This window comes from Pipistrellus kuhlii, unplaced genomic scaffold, assembly GCF_014108245.1.
Source record: "Pipistrellus kuhlii isolate mPipKuh1 unplaced genomic scaffold, mPipKuh1.p scaffold_m20_p_1, whole genome shotgun sequence".
In the NCBI taxonomy this organism is placed as follows: domain Eukaryota; kingdom Metazoa; phylum Chordata; class Mammalia; order Chiroptera; family Vespertilionidae; genus Pipistrellus; species Pipistrellus kuhlii.
In genome coordinates this window covers 171,826,968-171,845,882 of record NW_023425404.1, presented here as the reverse complement: position 1 = coordinate 171,845,882, position 18,915 = coordinate 171,826,968, and the positions used below count along the sequence as shown (strand labels likewise).

At 42.7% G+C, this 18,915-nt stretch overlaps 1 protein-coding gene across 1 annotated transcript in view; it reads right to left on the bottom strand.

The window, feature by feature from the left end:
• Nucleotides 1-9,740: 9,740 nt before the first annotated feature.
• Nucleotides 9,741-18,915, bottom strand: part of LOC118707136 (tyrosine-protein kinase TXK) — a 57,497-nt gene continuing 48,322 nt past the window's right edge. Inside the window, exons 12-15 of the mRNA XM_036417056.2 lie at nt 17,409-17,473; nt 14,866-14,984; nt 13,231-13,388; nt 9,741-11,084 (exon numbers count right to left, since the gene is read on the bottom strand). Coding sequence (XP_036272949.1) covers nt 11,016-11,084; nt 13,231-13,388; nt 14,866-14,984; nt 17,409-17,473 — 411 coding nt within the window. The 3' untranslated portion in view covers nt 9,741-11,015. The remainder of the gene's footprint in view (nt 11,085-13,230; nt 13,389-14,865; nt 14,985-17,408; nt 17,474-18,915) is intronic.

Genomic DNA, 18,915 nt, shown 5'->3' with positions numbered 1-18,915 from the left:
TTACAAAGAGTCTTAAATTGTATAACAAAGAGCAACATATTCTTCCCAACTGAAAGCTTGGATGGGTTGTCGCCTGCACATGTATGCACGCGCGCGCACACACACACACACAGAGTTTTTTTTAAAGAGTTGACTATCTGAGCTACCTTTTTTCCACTTCAGTTACAAATCATGAAGCCTTTTCTTCTTAAGGGAAAACTGAATCTCTAGAAACACCATTATTGTAGGCGAAAAACTTTGAGTTAGAAGGCATTTTAGTTTTTATTTTTATTTTTTTTAATACTCACCAAGGACATTTTTCCATTGGTTTTTAGAGAGAGGGAAAGACAGAAAGATCCATGTGAGAGAAGCACATCAATTGTTTGCCTCCTGCTCGAGCCCAACCAGGCCCAGACCGAGAAAGAGCTTACAACCAAAGTATGTGCCCTTGACCCAAAATGAACTCAGAACACTGTGGTCCACAGGCCGGTACTCTATTCACTGAGCCAAACAGGCTAGGGCAGTATTTTAGTTTTTATATGTAGACCATCCCTGTGGCTGGTGGGCAGAGGGGGGTAGGAATCTTTGCAGGCCTAGCTCTACTGGTCTCAGGAGCTCGTCCAACCCTCGGGAGACAGATCTCACACCAGTTTTCTGCACTAGTGTGCTCCTAAGACCACGTGGACCTCCTCTCCACCCTATCCTGTATAGCCCAGCCACGACGTGACTGGGGGAGCAGGGAGAAGAAGCAGACGAGCAAGGTTAGTAGTGGAGATAAAGAAGCCATGCTCTGAGTACCATGTTCCTACAATCCCCTCCTACCTTCTATGATCTGCCTTCTATGATCCAGCCAGTAACTCCTGACCACAGCATGCAACCCAAACTTGGCCCAAAAGCTTTGTAAATGCCTTCTATAGGAACTCACTGACCGTGGAAACCAAATACAGAGTCCTGATTGTTTAGTTTCCACTGAGAAAACTAAACAATCAGCTCTCCCCTAGAATAATGATATGTGACTGGGTAATGATATGTGACTCCTCCTCGAGTTAATTGTGCCCAACAAACATCCAGAAAATAAACTCAAAGATATCCTGTAACCTCCGGCCCATTGAACAGATTGCTTCATCAACCAGGAAGGAGCAAAACAGCCCTTCGGCTCAGGTCTCCATCTCTCAGTTAGTGTTTGCCTTTGTTTTGCCACTGTTAACATTTCAGCATATTTCTAAAAGAGTTTTAAGTAAGATATGCTATATAATAAAAGCCTAATATGCCAAGGGTCTGGTCATCCCATCAGCCAATCAAAGTGTAATCTGCTAATGACACACTAAGGCCGCTCAACCACTTGCTTTGATGTTCACTGAACACCAGGGGGCAGATACTGAATGTAGGAGCTGCCCCCTCATGGTCAGTGCACTCCCACCAGGGGAGTGCCGCTCAGCCAGAAGCCAGGCTCATGGTTGGTAAGCACAGCTGCGGTGGTGGGAGAAGCTAAGGATGTCCAACTTAGGGTAGTGGACCTAAGCCATCAGTTGGACATTCCCCATGAGCTCCCAGACTGTGAGAGGGCACAGGCCAGGATGAGGGAGCCCCCTCCCCCCGAGTGCACAAATTTTGTGCACTGGGCTTCTAGTATTTGAATAAAAGGGATCTCTCTTCTCATTGACTCATGGAACTGAGAGGCTGGGTCATAATGTACACGCCTTAGAGGAAACAGACAAAAAATAAGTTCTTATAGATAGAATTGGGTTTTATTTACTGAACCAAATTCCTTCTGAACAATCTTGCATGCACAGAAGAAAAAGAGGGAAGCTGCCTACCTGTTTTGAGTCTATTTTCAGGATTACAGGATGTAAACCTGAGTAATGTGGTCAGTCGGTCTTTTCAACAAGAATTGAGACCTGCATTACTCAGCAAAGGGAAGCTGCCTGATTGACTTAACGTGGGCCAAAGGAAGACCCACTCTGGAGGCACCGTGGTGGCTTTCTATGCGAACCAAACTGGTTTAGAATCCAAAGGACTTAAGCAACTCGATGCAATTCAGGTTACAGGCAGCCATTCCACTTGTGACTTGTGACGGGAGGTGCCTGCTGATTGAAGATTAGCCCGCAGCAAGAGGGAAAATAAAAGTGTGGAGGAACTGGTCAAGCAAGATCAAGGCTGTATTATTTGTTTAGCTGCACAGCGGTGGAGGAGCTGGGGCTGGATGAAGCAAGTACCCTCCATTGGAGCATGGGACCTACTTGAACAACCTCAGCATAATTTACCGTCCAACGCAGGGACCCTGAACCACCTCCACCAGACTCCTCTGCGTGTCCAGGGTCTTTGAAGGGCAGTGACTTTCGAATCATGAATGAGACATAAAGGGTGAGATCTAAAACATGTCGCTAAGCAGAAACACTTTCAGTTTTGATGCCAAGCAGACAAGAAAGTGAGGCGACTTCAAAGTCACAAGCCCACTCATCAACTTTCATTTCCCCCAGCCAACCCGCTGATAGATGCCACAGAGCAACACACCGAGGCATGGAGAGTGCTCCCCACCTACCACCCCACCCCATGAGATACACAGAGGAAATCCTACCAGTTTCCCCGGCATCTTTCATATCTTCTCTAGAGGCCTGTCGGCTAGCACCAAAACCCGGTGAGGAGATGTGAGCTCCCTGCCACCAGGTTTCCGGCTCTTTGTGAGAAGGCCCTGTATCTCCTTCAGGGAAATGGCAGGCCGGCTGGTCAAGCATATTGTAGGTTAACAAGGGACAGCTGTTAGTCATCAGGCATGGGTGGGTCATTTTCTCCCTTTGTTCCACCTTTCCATAAACTTCACAAGAAGCCTGGGCCCAGAGTGTATATGTACCTCGAGTAGTGCAGTGGTCAGCAAACCGCGGCTCATGAGCCACATGTGACTCTTTGGCCCCTTGAGTGTGGCTCCTCCACAAAATACCACGACCTGGGAGAGTCTATTTTGAAAACGTGGCATTAGAAGAAGTTTAAGTTTAAAAAATGTGGCCCTCAAAAGAAATTTCAATCATTGTACTGTGAATATCTGACTCTGTTGACTAATGAGTTTGCCGACCACTGGAATAGTGTATCTATTCTAGTGTGATGATGGTTGGCTCCAGCTGCACATGGTTTCACCGAAGAGGCTTTTTGAAATTACCATGTTTGGGCCCCACCCCGGACCAATTAAGTACAACATCTGAAGCTCTTTGTTACAAAGCTCCCCAGATGATTTTAATACACAGCCAGGGTTGAGAAACACAGATCTAACCAAAGACCCTACCTGTTATAAGTCACATCCCAATTTCAAAGTCATTTTTTTTAAAAAATTGCTAAAATATAATATGCACACATTCTGTGGTTGTTTTCCATTTATTGGGAAGATTTCAGCAACCTTGGAAATACGATACATAACCTGAACCCGAGTAAAAGTGTCAAGTGCAAAAGCTGCCAGTGGAAGAATCAGCAGAGATGTATCCTTTAGGAAGGGGCTTGTCCTCAGGCAGGTGAGCATTTGACTAATAGTGGCTTAAAGAAATAGGGGCTCACCAAAATTGGTTTGGCTCAGTGGGTAGAGCGTCGGCCTGCGAACTGAAAGGTCTCAGGTTTGATTCCAGTCAAGGGCACATACCTTGGTTGTGGGCACATCCCCAGTGGGCGATGTGCAAGAGGCAGCTGATCGATGATTCTCTCTCATCGATGTTTCTAACTCTATATCCCTCTCTCTTCCTCTTTGTAAAAAAATCAATTATATATATATATACAATATATATATATATATATATATATATATATATATATATATATATATATATATTTATTTATTTATTTTTAATGAAGAAAAGAAAGAAAGAAATAAGGGCTCACTTGCCTCAAAGAACAAGAAGTCTGGAAGCAGGTGATTTAGGGTTGGTATAGTGGCTGAACAATCCCAGGTGGGAGCCAAGCTCTTTCCTTTTTCTGCTCTGTAAATAGGATTGTCAGGTTTAACAGCAACAATAAAAACACAAGACACCCCATTAAACTTGAATTTCAGATGAACAAATAAATTTAGCCTAAGTGTGTCCCACGCAACATTTGGAACATACCTACTGTAATAAAGAATCTGACTCCATTTTTTTAATGTTTGCTGATAGCTTTCAAGCCCCATCACATTCCCTTTTCCTTCAGCCCCCCATTGGAGCAAGCTCATCAGATAGGCTGGGTGCTTCTTCCTTTGGTACCAGCTGGAAGTTCAAACCAAGCAAGCCCCACCCAGCCCCTGCCCCTCACCCCCCCCACCACCACCACCACAAAACCCCTAGCAGTCTCCCACCTGCTCTCTCCAGCTATTTTCAGATCTGCTGGGAGCCTTTGCTGATGTCCTCAGAAACTCAAGATGTGAGTCACAAATCTCTCCTATCCTCTTGGTATGTATGATGTCAACAGTCTCAACACTGAAGCCAAACATAGGATTGGGGGGGGGGGGGTTTCCATCCATTTCTGAGGGTGACCCCAACAGGAGAGGTGACCACAACACACTAAAATATTGTTATTTATCTGAAATGTATCTTTAATTGTGTGTCCTATATTGTATCTGGCAACACTTTCTGTGGGCCTTTCTCTTCACGCCTGTTTTCTCTCTGAGTCACAGGTCGGCACGCCAACTCCAGGTCTCCAAGCCATGTTCCAAGCAGGAAGAGTCAAAAGAGTTTTCCTTCTGGTGAGACTTGGCTTTTGGTTGGGCAAATTCTCCTCAGGTGCTTCTGGTTGCATTTCACTCTGTGGAGCTTGCTGGTGTGGGTGTGCTTGTTGGCAAGAGAGCATAGAAAATTGAGTATTTTAACCTTCAGACCAGGAAGAAGGAGGGTGGTAGCTGACTTTTGCAAGATAAGCCCATAGCAACTACTAGAAAGCTGTCTGCGGTCTTATGTAATGGATATCATGTCTTTGAAATACCTTCACCTACCTGCGGTGGGTGCTTCTCCTTTTTCCGCGTCCCGCACGGAAAGGGAGAAGGACAGGTTCCTGAGTGGAGGAGCTGGGGATTAAGAAATAAAGAAAGAGACAAGAGGCAGAAATAGATCCAAAAGCTGGGGTCCGGGTGGGGGCTGTCACTCTGATGGTGGGACAGTCAACACCCACCACAGACCACACAGCGCATTTATTGATTTCCAGAGGGGGTTTAAGGTCAAAGGAGTTTTGGGGGTGCCCAGGTCCTATTCATTCCCTCATTCCTGGGATTTAGCATATCAAGACCTGAGTAAGTCAAGGTCCTATTCAGTCCTCATTCCAAGCACAAGGATAAAGATAAGAAATCAGTACTGATAACAGTCTCCTACATTTTGGGAGGCTGTTTCCGGGGGACGGCCATGCCAGTCACCTCGGACTCAGCTGACATTAATTTAAAGGTCATCCATGTGCATTCCCAAGGGGCCCTCTACACCTACCCATAAGCCAGAGTTCCCCTCTCTGAATCCTGTTAGCATTGAGGGCAGGGAACGGATGTAAATGCCCACTGGGAGGAAAGGTGTGGCCCATGGATCCTCACCTTTGACATCATCTGGGAGCTTGTTAGAAATGCAGAATATGAGGTCCCTCTGTGGACCTACTGAATCAGAACCTGCGTTTTAACCACGTCCCCAGGCAGCTGTGTGTATATCATAGTTTGAGGAGAACTGGCGTGGTTCTCATATTTAAAAGGAACCTGAAAATGATTGCCATAGATATTGTGATTTAAGTGGTCTAGAGTACAGCCCGGGCATCAGGATTTTGAAAAGCTCCCTAAATTATACTAATAAGCAGTGAAGTTTGAGAACCTAGAACAGTGATTCTCAACTCTGGGTGAGAATCACTTGGAGTAATTTGTTTTATAACCACCAATGCCTGTGTCCCCCTCAGAGCAGTTAAGTCAGAATGGAAAGGTGAGTGAAACGGTGGGACCTGAGCAACTGTACTTCCCTAAAGGTCTCAGATCATTCTAGTGTGGGAAGACCACGCCAGGAAGAGGAAGTAAAAAGCTAACACCCTCTAGCCCAGTGGTCTTGAAAAGAGGGACAGTGGTAAGTGGTGTTATATGGGTTGAAGGTACCCTTGAGACAGGGGTCCAAGTGGATGCAGCAGCGAGCAAAAGAGACAGAAATACCTGACCTCACACAAGTTTACAGTTGCAAGAGAAATGGGACAGACAACAGACCAAATAAATAAACAGTCCTATATAATTTGTTATATCGTATTGAGAGTAGAACTCTACAGAAAAGGTAGACAAGGCATATTCATGGTGAGGATATGATTTTAAATAGTGTTATTAGAGAAATCTCTCACACAGAGAGTAACATTTGAGCAACAACCTGGGGGTAATAAGGAAGCAAACGTTATAGCTATTCAGGAAAAGGACTCACGGTGTACAGTACAACAGGTGCACAGGTCTGAGATCAGAAGGTGTCTGAGATTTGCAAGGGCTAGCATGGGCAAATCGGAGAGTAGCAAGAGATAAATGAGTGCATAGGAACAGGTGACAGCAGTAAACAGAGCATGCCACTCCAATCCAAGCAGATTCATCACCTGCCCTTTGAGCTTTCCTAGGCAGCTTACCATAAAAGTCACCAAACCCATGTCTGTGTTGTGGGCTCAATCCCTTGCAGGAGACAGCAAATCAATGATTCTCTCTCATCGTTGATGTTTCTATCTCTCCTTCTCCCTTCCTCTCTGAAATAAATAAAAAATATTTTTAAAAATAAATTAAAAATACAAATGGCTCTGTGTGTGTGTGTGTGTGTGTGTGTGTGTGTGTTCATCCTACGTATGATGGTACATCCACATCTTTCATAATTTCTCTGTATCCAAGTTCTTATTTCTGTCAAACCCTCCCTTCTCTGCTCTGAAGTACATCTCTAATATTTCTTTTTTTTTTTTATCATCCTACATTTCTTCAATCTTCTCAAATATTATTTATTTTAGATTGTGGTCTATAGGTCTGAAAGGTTGGCAACTGCTAGCATATAGCATACCGTTATGTTGACAACAAAGATCAGGGAGTAAGTGGGTAAATATTATATTGTAGCACAGCTCAAACAAGCAACTTAAAATGGAATATGAGACACTCTTGCCAATGAAAGCCCTGAAGCCATTGTTATGTCCAAGACAATTCCACGTGTTGTTGAGGATGTGAAGCAGCTGGAACACTCATACACTGCTGCGGGTTATGAATCTGATTATATACACTTAGGAACACTGTTTAGCACTATTTACAAAAGCTGAAAATACACATAATTGTTGGCCCTGCAATTCCACTCCTAGATATACCTAACTGGAATACATACATATTTTCACCAAAAGACATGTAGAAGAATGTTCATAGCAGCACTGATCTATAGCCAAAGTTGGAAACAGCCCAAATATCCATCAAGAATAGAGTAGATAAATAATCTGCAGTATAATTGTATAATGGAAGACTATATAGAGATGAAAATGAATGAAATACAAATATATATATATATATATATATATATATATATATATATATATATATACACACATAATAGATGAATCAAACAAACAAAGAAGCCAGGCACAAAGACTACAATGCCATAGGATTCTATTTACAGAAAGTTTGTGTTGTAAATCAGGATATTGATTGCCATTGAAGTAATGACTTGAACAGGGAATGAGAATGGAGCCTGAAATTCTGGAATGTGCCATTTTTTGATCTAGTGCTAGTTTCACAGATGTACTCACTTTGTGAAAATTAAACTATATACATGATTTGTGTACTTTATGTGTGGGAGCAGGCTCAACAGCAGTCCTGTTACTGTTTTTCTTGCAGATCTAGACCTACCTGCCTGAGAGTACAACCAGTCCATCGGGTATGTCCCAAGATAAGGTAAATCTGGACTGTTGGGTACCAGGGCCAGACATGAGTTTTGTACACTGTGAAACTGTGATCTGTGAGACAGCACATGGGTTGAAAGGCCTGTGAACTGCAGGCCTGCATGACAGATAGAAAACCAAGGAAGAGCCGAAACTGGTTTGGCTCAGTGGATAGAGCGTCAGCCTGTGGACTGAAAGGTCCCAGGTTCGATTCTGGTCAAGGGCATGTACCTTGGTTGCAGGCACATTTATAGTAGGGGGTGTGCAGGAGGCAGCTGATTGATGTTTCTCTCTCATCGATGTTTCTGACTCTATCTCTCTCCCTTTCTCTCTGTAAAAGATCAATAAAAGAAAGAAAACCAAGGAATAAGCTTCTTTGCATCAAGATGAGTACCACACTTCATGGCCTCATTGCCAGCAAGCATACACTCTCCTGGCAGATGAGGAGGGACCCAAGCATCTATGCACATGTAGAACTGGTAGGCCTCCATTGGAACTGAGGGTTGTGCATACTCTTTTTCCTGTCCCTAATCTTTCTAAACAGCTAAGTAAACTTAGTGCTGGATTAAATACTATGGTGTCTTGTGAGTTTGATTGCCACTCAAACATGTCACCAGCGCAGTGGTGGGACCATGTATTGTACTTCAATTCAAAGTTTACTCAACAAAAAACATTTTTTTGGCTCTTCTTACCAAAAGGCTATTTACACTGATCATTTCTTCTGATTGGCCTCCAAGTTCACTCTGTTTTTCTGAGCTTCCCTCTCTCCTTTGACTTCCTATCTTCTCCTCTTTAGGGCTGTCACCTACAACCAACCTCTAAACTTCCGGTCCATTTCTTATGCCGAACTGTTTAGCTATTGAACTATCTCATCCTTAACTAGTCAAGCCACTCACAAAGAGCTCATGTCAGTAACGAATACAAAGATCGGTCGCAAAACAACTCCCTCCCAAAGGGAGTTGTCTGACTACTTCTTAAGGAAGTTTTTCTTTTGTTAGACAGGGAATGCTGACTCTCTGTCCATAGACATTCCAAATCCACACATTATCTGAGTCTCAGTTACCTTCATGATTCCTGTTCCTAATTTGGTGTTTCAAACTTTTCTAAAATGTTAAAACAGAAGGAATAGAATGTGCCTACCGTGGCCATAGATGCTCTTAGAAGTCCCAGCTGCCACCCGGTGACCTCCAGGATAACTTACCTGTACCACCACTCTGCTCTGTCTCCCTGCACTGCATTGACAGTGATGGCAGATGCCCTATAGGCACTCCCAGCATTTCAGTGTTTGGTATGTTGTTGTTTTCTTTTGAGGGGAGAGTGAGGACCTCTAAGCTTAGTAAAACCTGAGAAAGACACCTTACTGCATATATTGGTACCTACTTTATTCCCTGTTATAGCATTAACTTTCCCTCTCTCTGCTTTTGCTGCTTCATGGTCTCATGGTCTCTTGAGCTAGATTTTCACATGATTTTACTTGAACTATAGTCTCAGAAGTAGGATCCCTCAGTCTTCCCTCCCCGTAGCAGAAGCCATGAGGAAAAGCAGGTGATAAGCTCAGAAGTGGCACAGTGTTTCAGACAAACATATCTGAGGCCACCACTTGAGTTATCAAGATTCTTCTTGTGCCTGATTATTTCAATGCACATTTATTGGATACTATTGACATTCAAAGATATCATTGGGCAAACATGATTTAAAAATCACCAACTACTGACAGCCAGCAAGTTAGGACTTACAGAGAATTTAAAACAAGTTCCTTCAGAACCATGGTGCAGGGCAGAATAGCATAAAAATAATGGGCTCCTTTTGTTAGACCCCATTGTAATTATATGTGTGCTTTCTATCATAACCTTCTTCACATGGAACCTCTGAAGCCCTCAGAATGATAAAGATCAATTTCCAATCGTTCCTACAAACAGTGCATGAGAAATTAAGATTTTATCTCATGACTGCTGGTTGCTTAATCATGAATTCAAAACCCTGGGCTTCAGAAACCAAGGAGCCTGATGTAACAATTGGTTGTCTTACTTTTGCCTCCCTCTTGTTCTTGTGGAAAAACCAAGTCATCTTCTGGTAAGGTGCAGGAGGTACTTTTTATGACCAAAATAAGACTTCTTACGTTGTTCGATGTCACAAAGACAAAGTGTGAAATCTTGGAATTAAAATTCAGGCTCTGAATTGCCCCTGACAATGGATGCTGTGTCCAAGTTCCTCTGCTATGGACTTGATTTCTTTGGATGCCAGGAATTGGAAAAGGACATGAGCAGCCATAGGGAAGTGGGTCATGCTTTATTGCGAACAAAGCAGACAACTGCCTGGTCAGTGGCACCTTCCATAATCACTCAAACAAAAGAGGCCTCATGCCAACTAGTGACATCGGTGCTACAGTAACATAAGTAGCTTATATAAGGGTGGGCCTGCACAAGTACGTATAGTGATACTGCTGAGTCATCGCCTTTTCGAATGCATATGGCAAATGGGCCTTTAACACCCCGTGTACTCTGGCTAGAGTCCCCACAATGGGTATTACTGGGAAGGGAAATGTTACCAGGACCTGTACTAAGAAGAATGTGGGTTATCTCCTACAACAGTGTTTAAAACTGGAATATAAGAAACTGTCTCCAAAAGTATCAGATATGTGCAAAAACAACTTGTTAAATAACATAGGGAAGACTCTGCAGGACAGTTCCAGACTGCTCACAGACATGTGGTTTGTACAATGAAGGTAAGTGTCTATAACGACCTGTGTAGATCAAAAGCATGAGATTCTGCAGGGGAAGCTCCTTTAGTCCATGCGTTGGCAAAGTTTATTTTCATCTCCTGTGCATTGCTGATTGAAGTAAAGAACGTCAATCCTCTTCAGGAAATAAATTTCTTTCACCCTTAAAGAATCATGTTTCCAGGTTCCCTCAGGGGTCCTCAGGGCTATTCTTATAAATGCGATAGAGCATTTTCCTCATCTTCATAAATAGGACATGAAGAATGAAGCGTTTAGAAGTCCCTCTCAAACACGTAGGAAATCTGTTGTCAGGATATTCTTAAATGTTATAAAAAGTTTGGGATGCCTGTGATCTTGATAATGTCTCCAAGAGGCAGCAGCTCTGAAAGAAGTTATTCACCATCAGTGACCCACACGGCATTTCCTTTTCAGACAACTTTACAACATGATCTTCTGGGTTGGCGTTCCACTCAAGTCACCAAGTCTCTGCAATCTCAGAGAGAACCCGCAGCAGCTCAGCAAACGTAGGGCGGCCTTTAGGTTTCTGGAAAAGGGAAGCAGAGGTGGTCAGCTCAGCTTCAGACTCACTCAGACACCAGTTCTGGAACTTGCCGGCCCAGACCTGGATCCAGGCTGGTTCTCCACAAATGGGAGAGAAAGACACCTTGGCTGTCACCCGGGGTATGATTGGCTGTGGAGTGAGCTATGATGTGAAAATGTAAGAGCAGAGAGCATTGCAAAGATAAAATGGCTAGAGCTGCAAACACAAGCCACATGTGGCTATTTAAATTTCAACTAATTCACTTAAGTCCATTTTAAAACTCAGTTTCCAGTCACACCAGCCACCCTGCAAGTCTCCATGGCCAGGCATGGCTACCATATTGGATAGAACAGACATAGCGCATTTCCATCATCACAGAAGGTTCTGTTGGCCAGCACTGCCCACACACAGCTACTCATGGCAGCCCACGTTCTCACCAAGGCCACAGGCGGCAGGGTTAATGGGAAGACAGACACCCTGAGTAGCTTTTGAACAATAAATAAGCAAAAGAAGATGTGAGCTCATGTGAGAATCCTCCTTGAAATTCCAAGAATGCATTGTGAAGTTTGGTAGGGGCTGAAGTTCCACAGTCACTAGAGACTATGAAACGTGTGTATCAAGGCTGTTATGATCATGTTGGACCTAGAGGCGCCTAAGCCCTCAGGGCTTTTAGATGACATTAAAAAGTTGTAGGCGAAATCAACTTTGCAAACAAGTACATCAACATAACCAGAACACTGCTTTAATCATGTTCCAACAGCTATTTGAGACTGATGTCACTTACCCCTTCTTTGTCTCCTCCACACAAAATATAAAATTTCAATAGGTATGTTATTGTATGTATATGTATACATCTATATCTATGTATCTATATCTATATATCAATATCTCTATATCTACATCTACATCTTATCTATATCTATATCTATATATCTATATAAAATAGATAAATATGCTAATTAACTGGGACACTGTATAACCTGATAGGTCAACCAGATGCAAGGAGGTTGCGGGAACAATGTCGGGGGCAGGGCGGCAGAGGCTTCTGCAGGCCTGCCTTGGGGAGGGCTTGATCAGCAGTGGCTGCTGGGGGGCCCAGAGAGGGAGGCAGGGCTAGACAGGCGATTCGAGGGTGGGTGGCGCCACTCTATTTCAAATCGCAGGCTGGGCTCCTAGTACAATATATAATTCCTGAGCTATTTGCAATGTTAATGCAAAGTTGCTCTTAAGACAGCTGTTTGCTACTAAAAGCCTACAAGATCCCTTGCAGAGCAGTTAGTCATATGTAAAATATTTTCATACACCAGGTATCTTTCAAAATTAATACTTTGCTGGATATGAACAACCACATCACTCTCGAAATATTGAATTTTCCAGTGTTTGTGGACTGGAAATCAAGAGGTTTCTTTTTTCAGCCAGGAGGAAATGCCTCACCCAGCTGTGGTTTTTCTGGGGTGGAACTGTCAGTTGGAAAGAGGGGAGCGAACAACATCACTGGGGAGGCAGATATGGTAAGAGAGGTGTGTTGACTCAATGCCCTGAAAAGACAGTGGTGAGCCATAAAGTCCTCTGGCTCTATTTCTAAGCTTATCATTTTAAGAAAGAGAGAAATCAGGCTCCCTAAAGATCATTTCCTGAGGAGAAGTTCCTGGCACCCTTTCTGCCTTCATTCTGTTATGGTTTAATCTCTCTACCAAGAGTCCTGAGTACCCCAAGAGAGATGAAACCCACAACGTTTAGCCTTAGAAAAGCAAGACAAATTAGTAGAGCGAAGTCAGTAAAAACACCATCCTTCTCTGTCAATGTGGAAGTTCAACAAACCTGATTCTACCCTTAGTTCCCACCCACCAGTTCCTAAAAGGTGTTAACCAGCTCATCTCCGAGGCTTTATTAGCAAGTTCCTGCAGGAACCAATCTCAGAAAGATAAGAATTCCTCAGACGAAAGGCCATTGTTAAAAACAAAATAGATTGATGACTTTGCAGTGGGAGTTTCAGAGAGAAATAGTGCTTCTGGCTCTCAGGGGTCACTACCAAGGAACAGACACCTTTTCCTGCCATGAGGGGGCCCTGCGTTGTGGTATGTGATCCACGGGTCTGCTCTCCGATGCTGGGACTGCCCACCTTCACGGGAAAGTGGGGGACACTCACCTCATGCCAGCAGCGGTACATGACTTCATAGACGGACATCGGTGCCAGGCGAGGGCGGTACAGCCTGAAGCCTTTAGAAATGGCTTCCACAACTTGCAAATTTGACTTATTTTCAAAAGGCATTCTCCCTTCTGTGAAAATTTCCCACATCAAAACGCCTGCAAAAACAATGCACGAGAACCAGAGGTTGGAGAGAAATGGTTACTTAGATCTGAAAGAACTGTCTCAAACCAAATGGCATTATCTCCCTCTTCCGGTCTTCGCACCATAATCACCCAGACTGAGAGCAGGTCCGTCTAGGGAGCTGATGGTGTGCATCTTAGTTTTAGAATAGGCCTGTGATCTGAAAGTGTTCCCCTTGGAAACAACGCCTTTCCCTCTGGAGGAAATTCCTCCCTATGGGAAGAAAATGCTGCCAGCATTTCCCTTTGTAAGTATTCTCACGCCCCCACACCCTGAAATCCATAAGCCTTTTTGCCATCGCACAGAAAATGACAGAATTGTCTGAGGCCCTGATGCCTGCTAAGACCAAGAGTTTCCCAGCCAGCAGATGGCCTGCATCCCCCTCCAACACTGGAAGTTAGACTGCTGGGTTGAGCCAAAGACTGCACATAAGCAGGTGTTGATTGATTAGCTGATAGATTCATGGAACTTCTTCAAGTCTCCCAATTTGAGTTTATTTAATAACTCACTTATTCTACAAATTTGTATTTGGTGTGGAGTAAGAGGCCAGGCCTATGCTAGAGCCAGAGGGGTCTAAAGAATGACACCACTCCAGGTGCTCAGAGCCTCACTTGTCCAAGGGAATGAAGAGAGACAAGTGGACAGGTAACACTCGAGGAGTTCTCATTGTTCTGCAGCAACTTAATGAGGCCCTTGGGTTGCTCTCCATCAGTCTCAGAGCATAACTCTCCAGTAGAGCTTAAAATGTCACCTGCCAAGACTACCACATGTCAGTGGGGAGCTAATGAGATCAATAATACAAGTTTAATCTTATAGTGACAATAAAATTCACACCCTGCTGAGGTTGTAGCTGTTCCTCCAAACCCAAGAAGCCATCCAGGGTAAAAGAGAGTAGATAATCACACGTTTGTGGCCACTCTTTGAAAATCACTTAAAAGAACAGACTCCATTGGGCATAGGTCCACAGTGTCTCTTTCTCAGAGAAGAACATTACCCAATATAAATATTGATGGACAGACCCCAAGGAGACCTATGTCTAAATTCTATAAAATTCGATGGTAATGAAGTAAATTAGGGGATGTTGCTTAGCAGTTTGACAATGAGTTTTATTAATCACATTTGAAAGTCAATAATCCCATAAGACCAGCTTTCCTTACAAGTCTCTGGGGTATGGGCATGTCGGCTGAATTTGTTTTTTAGATCAGAAGACTCTCTACCCTCTTATGGTTTCACAGCAAGTGCTCAGTGGGGAAGGAGAAGATCCAAAAGGCAGACTTATGTCAGAGGGTGAAGGACACCAGTTGCCAAGGACAGCCTGGGTGTGATCAGAACACTTAAGACAGAAAGCACTGTTTTTAAATGCTGCATCCCGTTATGAAATCAAAACTTCAATAGGAGATTGGCCTATTTTATGACATAAAGCTCCGTTGAAAGGACATTAAATTCACTCACCAAATGACCAGACATCAGATTTGCTGCTGTACTTGTTGAAATGGAAAACTTCCGGAGGGGACCACTTGACTGGGAACTTGGCTCCAGAAGAACTGATGTATTCATCATCCAAAACGTACCTACGGCCATCAGATTGCAAAGCACATTGTGTTTTGTGTCACCTCTAAATTCTGTTTACTTCAAGTCTTTTAGTGAAGTCAGTTCTAGAAGACAATGTATTTTACCCCCAAAAGTTCTGCATACCCTCTCTTTTTGTCCTCAAAGTGGGAAAGCTGTCTTTAGAGTGTTTCTTTTCCAGGTCAAGCCTCAATTTTGTTTATTTTATTCGGATCTCAGAAAACTATAGCCATGCTTCGGTCCAAAATATACCCTACGTATTATGCTAATTACAATAAAATCTGCAAAGAAGTGTGCTGAATGGTCTAGCAATCAAGGTTATAAAAAGGAAATAAAAATAAATATATAATAAAAAAGAAATTCACAGCTGAATGTCTTCTTGCCCTTCTGCATATTTTTTTGTGGGATAGAGAAGGGGGAAATAAAAGTATTTGAACATAATATATTTGAGGTGGAAATTTTCTAGTGCATTAAAATGACCCTATAGAGAAAGAAATCAGTAATCGCTACAACCACCTTTTTTTTTTTTTAAATATATTTTTATTGATTTTGTACAGAGAGGAAGGGAGAGAAATAGAGAGTTAGAAACATCGATAAGAGAGAGTCATCGATCAGCTGCCTCTTGCACACCCCCTACTGGGGATATGCCCTCAACCAAGGTACATGCCCTTGACCGGAATCGAACCTGGGACCCTTCAGTCCCCAAGCCGACGCTCTATCCATTGAGCCAATCCGGTCTTGGCCGCTACAACCACCTTTAAAAAATAACAAAAAAATTAAACCCTCTCTCTTTTTTGAGAATATAATAATCTCTTTTTTTTTTGGACATTTGCTGAAATATCCAAGAATGGGCAACTGGAGAGAAGAGAGGATCGTTAACATGTGCTATGTAGCCTCTTGTCTTGAGTATGTAGTATAGTATTTTTACATTTATTTATTAATGCTTCCCCATGTTGCACTTCTTTTCCCCTCATATTTTATCTCACCTCATCTTTAGAGTCTTTACTGAACCATAATTCATTCTACTAAAGGGAAAGAATGAATCATAGAAAACAAAAGGGAAGGAACCATTTTTCATAGCTCTTGAGTTTCTAGAGAAGGCAAAGGATGGAATTATTAACAAAATATTTGGGAGAATGGCTCATTTGGGAGAATAAGAGTGAGACCTGCCTCCATCACCACTCCCCTCTGTCCCTCTAGAAAAGGCCCCTTGAGCTGGGAAGTCAGTAGAAATAGTAGACCTCAGTGGGTGGATTTGGGCCCTGATGAGAGTCAAGGAGAAACTGTAAACTGACCGAAATTAAATTTTTAGCAACCTTTAGGAAAGGGTTCAGAATATAAACTGCAAGGAGTTATAAAGAATATGGTTAGATTTTTTATACTATTGAGCTGTAGACTTAAAGTCAACTCCTACGGCAGATAATAGGGATATATGATGATGACATAGAAAAATCAGAACTGAGCAAACAAATTTATTATTTTTTCTTTCAGAAATATAACTAGTTATGTATATATATATATATATATATATATATATATAACAAATTAATTATTTTTTCTTTCAGAAATATAACTAGTTATGTATATATATATATATATATATATATATATATATATATATATAAATATGACAAATTAATTATTTTTTCTTTCAGAAATATAACTAAATATAACACGCACACACTAGTGGCCCAGTCCACAAAATTCGTGTACGGGGCCAGGGGGCAGGGGTATTTATCTCAGCCCAGCCTGCACCCTCTCCAATCCGGGACCCCTTGGGAGATGTCCGACTGCCACAGGGATCAGGCCTAAATCAGCAATCAGACATCCCTCTCGTAATCTGGGACCACTGGCTCCTAACCACTCACCTGTCTGCCTGCCTGATTGCCCCTAATTCCCTCTGCCTGCCTGCCTGATTGTCCCTAAGCCCTCTGCCTGCCAGCCTGATCACCCCCAACTGTCCTCCCCTGCCCACCCGATCGCCCCAACTGCTCTCCCCTGCCAGCCTGATTGCCCCTAACCTCTTCTGCCTTGGCCCTGCCACCATGGCTTTGTCCGGAAGGTCTCCAGAAGGTCTTCCGGTCTAATTAGCGTATTACTCTTTTATTAGTGTGTGTATGTATAAATATACATATATATGCTTCTTTCTTAATCTTACACATATAATGAGTAGACTGAGAAATTACTCTTCATTTTCATATATGTCACAGTTTTATTAATGATGATATATGAAAAGAGATCAGAATAGCCCATAGTATCCATTTACCTCACAGTTAAAATTGGTGCATGTCCTAAAGTGGGTCAGCAGGCCATACAGCCACATTAACATGGGAGGAAAAGCAAAGCCAATAACATCATTCAGTTTATCAGTAGACAAATACAAGATTTCCCCTTATGAGTAAACAATAGCAAAATGTATTATGTACCTTGTCATTCCGAAGTCTGAAATTTTTACTATACTTGTAGCACTGACCAAACAATTTCTTGCCGCCTATAAAAAAAAGAAGAGAACCTGAGTTCGAATATAAGTTTTACTTTCGAGTTTCTATTCTCCTTTTCCTTAGTTCATTTGGGCCCCGGCCTACTTCTCCATGTGGTCAGCCTGTTATTTTTATGGTGGCACCTGTGGTGGTTGATGTATGTGACTTGGCACATCTGCCCTCACATGGGAGATTTTAATGATTCTTCAAAGAAAGGATAAAAAGGTGAAAAGAAATTGTAACACTTTTTAAAGATTTTTAATAGTTTCAAAAAGTATCCTTGATAAATACGAAGATTTACTCAATCTTAATGAGGAAATCCTCTTAAATAAAGATGATAAGCTATGAATCTTGACATAAAAAAGAGTGTGTATTTTAAAATGTATCTTAAATAAAAAGAAGGCTCAATATACATAACAAATAAGGGATAGTCATTACATATCTTTGGGACATATAATTGCTAATAAAAGTTGAGGACTTGTATTTTAAAACTTACATCTCATTGACTATAACTATTTAAAATGATACTTTCACATCCTATATAATAAAGAGGTAATATGCAAATTGACCATGACTCCAACACACAAGTTGGCTGTCCCCATGTGGTCAAAGATGGCCAGCTCCATGTGGACACAAGATGGCTGCCACAAGATGGCTGGCAGGGGAGGGCAGTTGGGGGGATACCAAGCCTGCAGGGGAGGGCAGTTGAGGGCAACCAGGCCAGCAGGAGAGGGCAGTTAGAGGTGACCAGGCTGGTAGAGGAGGGAAGTTAGGGGCAATTGGTCCAGCAGGGGAGCAGTTAAGCATTGATCAAGCTGGTGGGTAGTGGTTAGGAGGTGATCAGGCTAGCAGGGGAGTGGTTAGGGGGTGATCAGGCTGGCAGGCAGGCGAGTGGTTGGGAGTTAGCAGTCCTAGATTGTCAGAGTGATGTCTGACTGCCCATTTAGGCCCAATCCCACTGGACATCCCTTGAGGGGTCCCAGATTGGAGAGGGAGCAGGCGGGGCTAAGGACACCACCCCCCATGCATGAATTTCATGCACTGGACCTTTAGTTTCTTAATATTACCACAGTGAACTAAATATAGGGTTATATAATGCAAAAATGATCTATCTGCTGACAATCATTTTATTTTCAGTCAACCCAATCAGGAAAATTATTACTGAGGTTAGTCTGATAGAATTTTTCTCTTATCAAATGATTGTGATGTAGTTAGTCCTAAAATAAAAGCAAGAACCTTGAAATGGTTAGGTCAGAAGGAGCCAGTTGGGAAGACGTTGACAAGAGCTGGCAATCTCAAAGACAGACTACAAGGTAAGCCCTTGACAGGGAAAGACTCCTTGTTAGCTAATACATTTTAGGTGGATAAAATAGAACACAAAAGAAAACAATGAAGAGATGAAGGAAAACAATGAAGGGAGGTCTGCAAGAAGACCCTTGGAGCCAAGAGAATG